At 45.5% G+C, this 10733-nt stretch overlaps 1 protein-coding gene across 3 annotated transcripts in view; it reads left to right on the forward strand.

Annotated features, from left to right (window-relative positions):
• The window catches only part of GFRA2 (GDNF family receptor alpha 2), a 102831-nt gene extending 92368 nt beyond the window's left edge, over window positions 1-10463 (forward strand). For 2 of the 3 annotated variants that reach the window (XM_032800917.2, XM_032800919.2), the window contains 3 exons: window positions 11-186; window positions 7236-7289; window positions 9010-10463. In XM_032800917.2, coding sequence (XP_032656808.1) covers window positions 11-186; window positions 7236-7289; window positions 9010-9138 — 359 coding nt within the window. In that variant the 3' untranslated portion in view covers window positions 9139-10463. The remainder of the gene's footprint in view (window positions 1-10; window positions 187-7235; window positions 7290-9009) is intronic. The other variant, XM_032800918.2, reaches the window with a different exon arrangement.
• Window positions 10464-10733: the final 270 nt, after the last annotated feature.

Genomic DNA, 10733 nt, shown 5'->3' on the forward strand with positions numbered 1-10733 from the left:
CCATTCACAGGAAACGCCATTCAGGCCTTCGGCAATGGTACGGATGTCAACCTGTCCCCCAAAAACCCCTCGCAGCCTGTCACCCTACCCCCTAAGACAGAAAAGAGCCCCGCTTTGCCAGATGACATCAATGACAGCAACACCATCTACGACACCAGTGTGATCACAACTTGCACCTCTGTTCAGGTAGGACCTCGGCTCCGGCTCCTGCTCCCGCTTCACAGAAGACATGTGTTAATTGGATGCATGGACCTAGCTTCGCCAAAGCTTCCCACATATTGATGTGCCTGCCGGGACTTAGCCTACGGTCTTGGAAAGTGAGGGTTGTCTATTGAAGGCTGCTGTTTGCAAGTGTACCTCTTGAGTTATTACAGCGCCAAATTATCTGTTACCCCGAATCCCCTTGGCCCATGCCCAGCACTGTATTCTCTGTTACTCAGAATCTCCCTGAGCTCTGCCCAGCCCCTGATACATCACCATTACCCAGAATCCTCCAGGGCTCCTGAACAGCCCTAGCCCCAGTATGCTCACTGTTATGTGTATTAGATTGTTTGATTTCTTTTCACCTTCTCTTGTTTGGGATGGATCTCTCCCAGGTTTATGCTTTCCCATGCAGTGACCCACGGGCTACCAGTTTTTGCCCGGGGTGGCTAGCCATCCTGCTTTGGGCGAGCACTGGAAGCTGAAAGTACCCATCAGTGTCCAGACACAGCCTGTGGATTTACGGCCCACACGTATGCCCCTATGCACACACACCGCTATGTAATCCTGCTGGCGATGGGCTGGGGAGGAGGTGGTGGGATCTGGATCAAGATTAAGATTATGTCTGAGGCTGAATCGGGGGCCCATACTCAGGTTCCAGGGCAATGAAACCTTGGCAAGTGATTCTGTTAAGACAATGACCCCAAATAGATAATCTCTTAGGACTATAGTTGTTTTTGTGGGATTTTCCCCACTTTGGATTGCAATCTTCTGAGCTGCCCTCCTGAGATTTTAGCCATAACTAAACAGGAACCAGAACTGGAAAATAAGGTCCCTTCTGCTTTTGAATCGAATCCAGAAACAAAAACAAACCCATATGGGCTGACAAGGTGTGACGGAGCAGAGAGCAGGGCAGATTAGACCTGGGAATGTTGCTGAAGAGTTACACTGGGGATGAGAAGGAAGCTACCTTAGCTGTATCCTGAGCCAGGAGGGGGATGGGAAGAAGTGACACCTTCTGCCCAGGAGACTGAGCAAAGGAGAGGAGGAGCAGAAGGGAAGGGGGAGAGAGCTGCTGAAGGGATTTTTAGAGTCAGTTTGGGCTGGGTGGTGCAATGCAGGGAACTCCAAGCTGGGTCTAAGCTCCCTGAACTCCCCAGAAGGACTTGACTGAGGGGTTCTGGTTGTACCTACATGCTCTGCTTGGGACTGTGTCCCTGTTGTCTAATAAACCTTCTGTTTTACTGCTGGCTGAGAGTCACAGTGAATCTCAGGAAGAGGGATGCAGAGCTCTGATTCCTCCACACTCCGTGACACAAAGATCTTAGAATTTAACCCTCAAACCACAATTCACAGCTCCATCCTTGGCCTCCTCAAATTCCTCTGGCCCTGCAGACTTCCAGTTGCTTGAGAGTTATTCTCATACTGCAGCAAGAGCTGGCCATGCCCATTTGGCATTCTCCTTCACAGCTTTGCCTAGATGAGTGATATGTCTATGTGGTGGTCACAGGGTGTGATTGCACGTTGTGGAGACATACCTGGGCTAGCTTTAATCTAGCTGGATGGGGGTACGGATAGCAGTGAAGTTGTGGCAGCATGTGCTTCAGCAGGGGCTACCCACCCAAGTAATTACCCAGGATTCCAGGTGGGCTTGTCCAACTTGTTCGCTACTCTGGTAATCGAGCTCGCTAGACTAAAGCCAGCTCAGGTACATCTGCTCTACCCAGTGATTACAGTATTGCTCTGCCCTAGGACTGAAAGATGTGTTGTTAGCTAGTTCGATCCATTGCTTTCTAAAACTCTAGTGAAGACAAGGCAAGTTGCACTATAGCAAGGCTTTAACTCAACCCGTTTAGATAATGCTGTAGTACAATTTACCTCGTCTGGTCTAGAGTTTTAGAAGGTGTTGGGATCGAGATAGGTAACGTCATCCAATAACCTTCAGTCTTAGTCTAGATGAAGCCTCAGACCCACCCAGAAATTACTACTCCCCTCATCCCTGCACCTGAAGCTGCGTTGCTGAAGGCAGGGGAAGCATCAAGTTACCACACTGATCAGAGTGGTGTACAGACAGCTATTGGAATCACTCCGCTGGCCCCTGTCTTTTAATGTTTATCAGATGGTAATGCCCAGAAGCCCTGATCTTCTCTAGGGACCGTACAAACACACAGAAAGACACGATCCCTACCCCAAAGAGATAGATAGATAGATGGGCATCTCCTACTCACAGTCCCAACCGGAGGATGATTCTCTGTCCACCTCTGCAGAAACAAAATAAGTCTCTTCTTCTCCTTCAGGCTATCGAGCACACGTGAAGGCAGCAATGTCACCCTTGGGCAGCCTCTAATTAGATCCGGCATACTTGAGTAATTACATCTTATGTTTTCTAGTTACCACTCCGTGAGACAATCAGCAGCTCAATTTCATGCTAGAATTGCGACACATCAGGGCCCCGCCATCACCTTGGTGGGCACTTGGCTCACTGTTCATTGTGAGACACGCTTGGCAGAATTGTTCTTCTAAGTGGGAAGAAAGGGAAAAACAATGGTCTTATCAGCATTACTGCATCTTCTGCTCCATTTGCCACCTGATGATGGAAGTGCTGGTGGTGGTGGTGTGGCGGTATATTGCTGGAGTCAATTACTAGTGGACTAGTTTTGCTCGTAGTAAACCCAGTGAACTCCACTAGGTCAGACCCTGAGCTCAGTTGCTACTCAGGGAGAACTGAGTGGAAAGAGAGCTGGGTAAAATGTTTTTGCTGTAACTCTTGTTCTGTGAAGAATGTAGATTTGGTTGGGAATTGGAGTTGGAGCCAACCAAGTTTTGGTTGAAAAACACCTTAAAGAAATTGGAAAAAATCAAAATGTTTCATTTTGACATTTTATGAAACAAAATATTTTGATTTTTTTTTTTTTTTGGTTCAGAACAACTATGTGCTTCAGAATGTCCTTCTAATTTTACTGGAAAAAACCTCCAGATATTTAAAAATGGTCCAGAACCCAAAGCATTGTGATTTTGTCAAAACAAAACATTTCATTCAACCTGACATTTATTTATTTCTCTTTTGATTTTGGACTTGTCGACATTTTTTGAAAAATTCATTTTCGGTTTGCCCTGGAACAATTTTTTCCTGATTTTTTTTTCAGAATTGCCAGAGAACCAAAGCACCCATTATTAGCACAACTCTAATAGAAATGATACCTGAGTGAAAAATGAGTAACACACAGGGCCCTATTCTGATCCTCTGTACTGTGAGTTGGGTCATGTTCTCTGCTTGTAAAAACAGGCACAGCTCCATTGGCTTCAGTCAAGCTGCCCCAAATATACCAACAGAGGGCTTGGCCTGTGTTACTCCACTGACTTCAAGGATGTGACAATGGATTTACTCCAAAATCAGGCTCAGTCACTCCTTTATAAATCAGGAATAGCTCCATGAAGTCAGTGGAGTAGTTCCTGATATATACCTGTGTAAGATCAGAATCTGACCCCGAGTGAGCAAGTCTGGATTTGACCCACTGGGTAAATCAGGAGTATCTCCATTAAAGTCATTAGGCCTTATTCTCCTATCATGTACACTGGTATGACTCTACTGACTTCACCAGAGTCACTCCAGATTTACACTAATGCAAGTGAGAGTAGAATTAAGCCCAGTGCAGTTAACACCAACACTGACCTTAGTGGGGTTACTCACATTTACACCAGTGTAGCTGAGAAGAGAACTATGCACTTAGCTTTTCAGTTCATACCATTTTGTCAAGAATTAAGGTGTGCTCTGTCGGTGAGAGCCAGGGGACTAGAAAGCACTCCTGGGATTCACGTCTAGATCTGCAACTAACTCACTATCTGACATCAGGCAAGAAAATGAGAGGAAAAAGTTAGCTTGTATTTTTTGAACTTCCGTAAAGTTTTTCTTGGAAGAGCAGTGCCATGTGTGTGTCCTCATGTGTATTTGTGGGTGTGGGTGTGCTTTACCATTTTACAGTGGTGGCCTCCCCATGAGCACTGTGGGCTCTGAAATATGAATGAAAATCCCATCCCCCAGCAACTCACTCAGATAGTACAAATCTCACTTTCTTGAGTCTGTCCACTTTTCCTTTAACTCTGAACCGCAAAAGGATGAAAGGAAGAGATGAGTCTAATGGCCTCTATCTCACTTCACATTGAGAGGTTTCAGTGCTTTTATGGCCATCTCTGGCACTAAAAGGCCTATTGTAGTGAGATTGGGAGAGCTTCTTGTTAGTGCTTTTGTTCTTGAACTGTACCTGCTCCTTTCAGAGGCTTATTCCCTAGCCTCACCTTACCCTTCTCAGCTCTCTCTCGCAAGAGTTTCATGGGAAAGCCTGTCTTATGTATGATTGGCCAGTCTGCAGGCTTAGAACTAGTGGCTGGAACTGGACAAAACCCACAGCCCCTTTCAGACTGACACAAAATGGAAGAATAATTAGTCTCGTGTACACTCTGGAGTAGCCCTGATGGCCTGAAGTCAGAGTAGCTGCACTGCTATGAAACCCAAGTGCAGCACAAGCAGCGGCAGTGGACTCTAGGTATTTATGCTCCAGTTTTTAGCTGAGCCCTCCGAAGCCATGGAAACTTGTAACTGGAATCACCATCAGTTAGCTCCATTCATTCAAACCCCAGCCTGTCCTTGTCTGTGCTTGAGCTGGCCCATAATGGCTGAGTCGGGGCTGTTACTGGTGGGAGACCAGGCATAAAATAGTCTGTAGGGGCAACCCACCTGATAAAGAATCTGAACTCTTCTCAGGACTATTTCCCCATTCCCACAGCCCCTCCCCTGCAGCATGCAACAAGCGCCATTCGCTCCTAAGCTACATTGAACTGCTTCTGCTCCGTGGCTGAATTCTGATGTGGGGCTTGTCTTCACTAAAAAGGTAGGTGATGTTAGAACACAGCCATCAGGAGTCATAGAATCACAGAATCATACATCTTGCAGTCAGGGTCCACAGGGGCCTCTGTGTTTAATACTGTGTCAGGGATTGAGCCTATATATAGTTCCAAGAGGGTTCGCCCACAACACAATGCTGAATGCAACAGTCCCAGCAAAGTTATGTTTGACAGCATGTCAGTTAACATGACTCGTCAAGGATGTGTTCTAACAAAACCTGTAAAAGCAACAAAGAGTCCTGTGGCACCTTATAGACTAACAGACATATTGAGGCATGAGCTTTCGTGGGTGAATACCCACTTCGTCGGATGCATGACGGATACTTAACACCACCTGGCATTCCAGTGAAGACAAGGTCTCCTCTCCAGGTTTGTCTTCACTGCAGGGTTAGCTTGCGCTATCGAGAGTTAATGCCTCTCAAGTGCGAGTGGCCACACAGCAAAAAGCACTCGAGTTGCACTAGCTCCAGCATCTGCAGCGCTTGAACTCCATCCCCCATCCAACAAGCCAGCTAGCCTGTGTTGAAAGCAACACTTATCTTAAGCTAGAGATGCGTGTGTGTGGATGGAAATTGGCTCAGGGGCAACACTTGAGTTATACCTCAAGATAACATTGCTGGGAAGACAGGCCCTTAGATAACTAGCCCATCCTGATGCAGATTCAGAATTTCCTCTCAAAGGGTATGTCTACACTGCAATTAGACACTGCCAGGTGACTCGGGTTTGCAGGGCTCGGTCTGTGGGTCTGTTTATTTGAGGTGTAGATGATTTGGCATGGGCTGCAGCTGAGCTCTGTGACTCTCCCAGCTTGCGGGGTCCTAGAGCCTGGGCTCCAGTCCGAACCTGGGCATCTACACTGCAATTAAATGGGCCCGCAGCCCGAGCCCTGCAAACCTGTCAGCTGGCACAGGCCAGCCACGGGTTCTTAATTGAAGTGTGGACGTACCCTGTGTGGGAAATTTTACATCGTTAGTGTTTGTACCATGAGTTCCTCAGAGCAGGGACTGTCTCTTGCTAGATTTTTGTATGTCACCTAACATAGTGGGGTCCCCAACCTGGGTGGGGCCTGGTAGCTGTATTGCCATACAAAAAATAATAATGATATCTGGATTCATCTGCTTGAAGACTTTCAGGCAAGGAACACGTATTCAGTCGAGTTTGCAGAAGTTGAATGAATATTTGCAGATTTATTTTGTTTGCACTATCTGCCCAGATCTAGGCAGGAGTCCAGCGGAGAGGCTAAGCAGCCCAGGGAGCGAGGGATGAGAATTTTCTTTCTTCTCTCCTTCTCAAAGCTTTTCTGGCAGCCCCAGCATACGCAGAGCACACAGAGAGACTTAATGTTTCAGCACCAGACACACACTCTGAACTGCCTTCAAATGCCCCATGCAAATGTGGAAGCCTGGTAATTGCAGGCTTGTGATCAGAATAAAAACAATTTGGGATGCCCTTGTAGGCCAGCTCTGCAAGGACAGTGGAAAACGACAAAAGTTCAGCTCCAATGAAATTGGGCTTAGTGTGCTCCAGAGGGACAGCTTGTTTGAGTGGGGCTGGTGGAATGAGTCAGGCATTTAGAACTGAGGGTACGGAACAGGCCAGCACATTCCTTTCTTACCAGTTAAAGGGAATGATTTGTCTCATCCACAGTGTAACATCAGAGGTAGATCTTACTGCTTTTTTTGGAGATTAAAGAGAAATGACAGGAAGGAGGAAACTTGCTCTGGAATTGCCTGACAAAGATGCTTCCTCACACCCCCTTTATTCTGTCACAGACTGTGAGGAGTGACCAGTATGTTCCATGACGGTTACAGGTGTTAATCTCTGATCAAGCACAGTCTGTCCACGATGCAGCATGGATGGCCTATTACTTAAAGCAAGTGCCTGGGAGTCAGGACTCCTGGGTTCTATTTCCAGTTCTGTGAAGGAATGTAATATAGTGGCTCCTGTGCTCTGTTCCAGTCTGCCACAAACTTAATGTGTCATCCTGGGTAAGTCATGTTAGCTCTTTCTGCCTCTGTTTCCCCATCTATAAAATGGGGGTAATGATAGTTGGCTACCAGGTCTGATTTCAGGTTGCTTGAAACCCTAAGACCTTTGGCAAGACCTCCTGGCTTGTTCTCTCTCCTCCACAGGAACATGGACCGAAGCTAATAAAATCCAAAGAGCACAGTCTCTGCTTCTCGGAGGTATGTGTCATGGCATCTCCTGGGAAGAGAGAAAAAGGCAGGCTGGAGAGCATGGAAGTGTGAGCATGGGGATGCTTTGTGCCATGCGTACATGCCAATAGAGGCAAGAGATGGAGTCAGATTCTGTTACAAATGAGGCTCAGCATATCTATTGGGACTGTAAGGTTTCTCTAAGCTGAGCTGGTTTTCATGGGCTATATCTACAGGGTGACACTTTAAGGAATTAAAGAAAACAGCCAAGCTTTTGAAATTCTATGAGCCTGTTCCTACTCTGTTTCCACATCTTAGTGGCACTGTATGTGTGTATCCCTGTTGTTTTGCTGGCTCTAGAATATGTGCTAACCCTAATTATAGCCCAATTCTGCAATGTTCTGTCTGTTCAATCTTAGGTGTTCCTATAGGGCTCCAGCCTGAGCCTGAATTTCTATGCTGCAATTTTACAGCCCAAGTCAGCTGACCCGGGCCAGCTGCTGATGTTTAATTGCTGTGTAGACCTGCCCATAGCCCTTTCACCTTGGAATCTAAGTATTGTCCAGGCAATGAAGCAATGGGAAGTTGAAGGGGCCAAGCATCTTGCCAGAGAGTGCTCAGTATCTTAGGCCTTATCTATACTAGAGAACTGAATCATTTCTGTTCAGCTGGATTAAGCACAAAATGGTTTAGCGTGTCCACATTAGCCAGGCTGAATCGGTTTAAGGACCCTTTGCAGGTTTGCTTCTCATCCACACTAAAGCAATACAGTTGCAATGCCCTCTGGGTACCTCTTCCACAGCTCAGCTTCTATATGCAGTGCATTCTGGGAGATTTTGCAAGGCCACTGGTGCACTGTAGGATAGCAGTGGGAGGCATAGCATTACTGTTCAGCTAGACCGCATCCATACTGGCATCATAATGATTGAGACTCAAAATGTGTTCTATTTAGATCTGCTGAAGAAGAGTTGGCGCGGAACAGCTGTGACCCAGCAGATTTGTGAAGAGCTGGTTTACATATTTTTTTCTTCAGATCTTGAAATGTTGATGAAATTTTTAAATACCAAAAAAGAGGAAATTTTGGATGAAATTTTCACAAAAAAATTTACCTGTTTTTGCCCAACAAATTATAGAGCAGGGTTGATATTTTCAAAATTTTTTGGAGGAAACCCCTAAAAAATTTGGGGGGAAAAACAACATTTTGAAATGAAAAATTCAGTTTTGAAAAAATAAAAAATGTGAGGAAAAAATCCAATTTTAGAGAAAAAATGCAAGCTCTTTGATTTCTCTGAACCCCCTCCCAAATTCAGAAGAAAATTAAAAGCTATTTCCCAAAGATCCCCACCCAGCCCCTGTAGGCAACCAGATCTGGCTACAGTTGGTAGCATGATTTTTCAGCGATGAGGGGAAAAGCCATTGGAACAAGCTACCAAGGGAAGTGGTAGATTAGCCATCTCTTAATGTCTTCAAGTCAATATTGGATCCCTTGCTGGAAGATATGCTGTAGACAGACACAAATTACAGGGCTCAATACAGAGATAACTGGCTGTTATTCTCTGGCCTGAGTTATGCAGGAGTCAAACTAGAAGATGTATTGGTCCCTCCTGGTCTTAAAATCTATGAGCAGTTAGAAACAGTGTTTATTACAGCAGATACATTATTCCAAGATAAGATCAGATGCTTGTCCCTTATGTAAACACAGAGCTCTGCCACTGAACTAAACTTCTGTTTTCCATTTCTCTGCCCACAGACACAGCTGCCCACAGACATTATGCCAGACCAGAAGACTTTTGTGGACCAGAAGGCATCTGGCAGCCGACATTCAGCCAGGGGTATCCTCTCTGCTCTCCCATTCCTTCTCATGAAACTGGCATTATAAAGGAGAGAGGAGCCGCATTGTGAAGGAAATGCCAACAAAACCCACATTCACGTGCGCACACCCCCAAAAACTCTTGCAAGAATTCTCTCTCTCAAGTTGTTTTCTCCCAGGGTTTCTGCTTTTGAGAAATTAAATAAAAGAGAATCCTTGTGTCTGACACTTAATGTGCAAGAATAGAGTTAATGCTGGCCCTGGAATCACCGACCTCTGGGTGGACATGCATCCCAGTGGATGAACTTTGATCATTTTCTTTTATAGGTACTTATGTTTTTTTCCTTTCTGAAGCAAGAACCTGAGACTCACAACAAACAGACTCACCCACACACATATACACGCGTGCACACACAAACAATGGATCCAAAGCTGTGAACAGAACTATGGGGGAACAGACGGTGACCGACTGACGCTTTGGTGAAGGCCAAGGGACAGAGAATGACCTGCCATTTCCTGGATGGACTCTGACAGAGCCAGGATCACTATAGCTGTTTGCAGGAGGACGGAGCAAAGGATAGAGACCTTTTTTCCCTCCCCATGTTCAGTTTCTCTTTGCGGCTTGAGAATTCTATATGTTTAATTCCCACCCCAGATGAAGTCTGGTGTTCTGTATCCTGGGAGAGCCACACGCTAGTGTTTTACATCCTCCACTTAAACCACGGTGGGGCAGGTGTGTCTGTGGGGGGACAATGAATGTTTCACATGCGGACCCCAATCTCCCCTTTGAGGCTGCATCCCTGACTGGATGGGCAAACACTGGATCAGAATGCAGGCAACTCGGAACCCAGGGGATCTTTTGCCAGTTCCAAGGGGAGGAGGGTGTCTCTTTAAATCTTTTCCTTTCCAGGGGTTGGTGAAAATTTTAAAATCAAACACAAAAACCTCCACCGTTAAAAGGTTGTCATGACATTTCCAAATTGCTCTTTTGATGGGGATCTTTTCCTTTATCCTGTTGGGTTTGGGTTGGATGGGAGAGGCCATCCATAAATGGGGGCCTCTGTATGTTACTCTTTTTTCGTTTTCTTTTGTTTTATGTATACATATATAATGTATGTATATAGAGTCCACCTATATCTACATATATGTATGTATATACATAACTATATACATATACTGTGTGGCTTTTTTTGTAATTCCTTTCTTTTCTTTTTTTAAAATGATCAAACAACAACAAAAATGTATTATTGTAAAATTTATTTTTTTTAATAATGTCTATAATGGAAAAAAAAATAAACCAAGAACAAAAACGAAACCTTAATTCTCCCAGCCTCCGATGGGGCTTCGGGAACAGGAGAGCGACCAATAAGTTTAACCAATGGCTAAAATAAACATCATAGGAAGCAAATGGTGTCCTGTTTAGTTCAAAGTGTCTGGCTCCTGCTGCTCAGTGGATGTCCTTGTGCTGGCTGCGGCCAGTGCCCCCACCAAGTGCAGCAGCAGTCAAGAAGGGTGGCTTCTAAACGGCCATTTGTGGCACAGTTCATGGAAGCTGGAAGCAGAGGGCTGACGGGGCTGGCAGAAAGAAGGCATTTGTCCAGACTTGGTAGTCGGGTATCTTATGTTCCATGTGAGATCAGGTAATCTCTCTATTATAGGTACTT

This window comes from Chelonoidis abingdonii, chromosome 2 (assembly GCF_003597395.2).
Source record: "Chelonoidis abingdonii isolate Lonesome George chromosome 2, CheloAbing_2.0, whole genome shotgun sequence".
Classification (NCBI taxonomy): domain Eukaryota; kingdom Metazoa; phylum Chordata; order Testudines; family Testudinidae; genus Chelonoidis; species Chelonoidis abingdonii.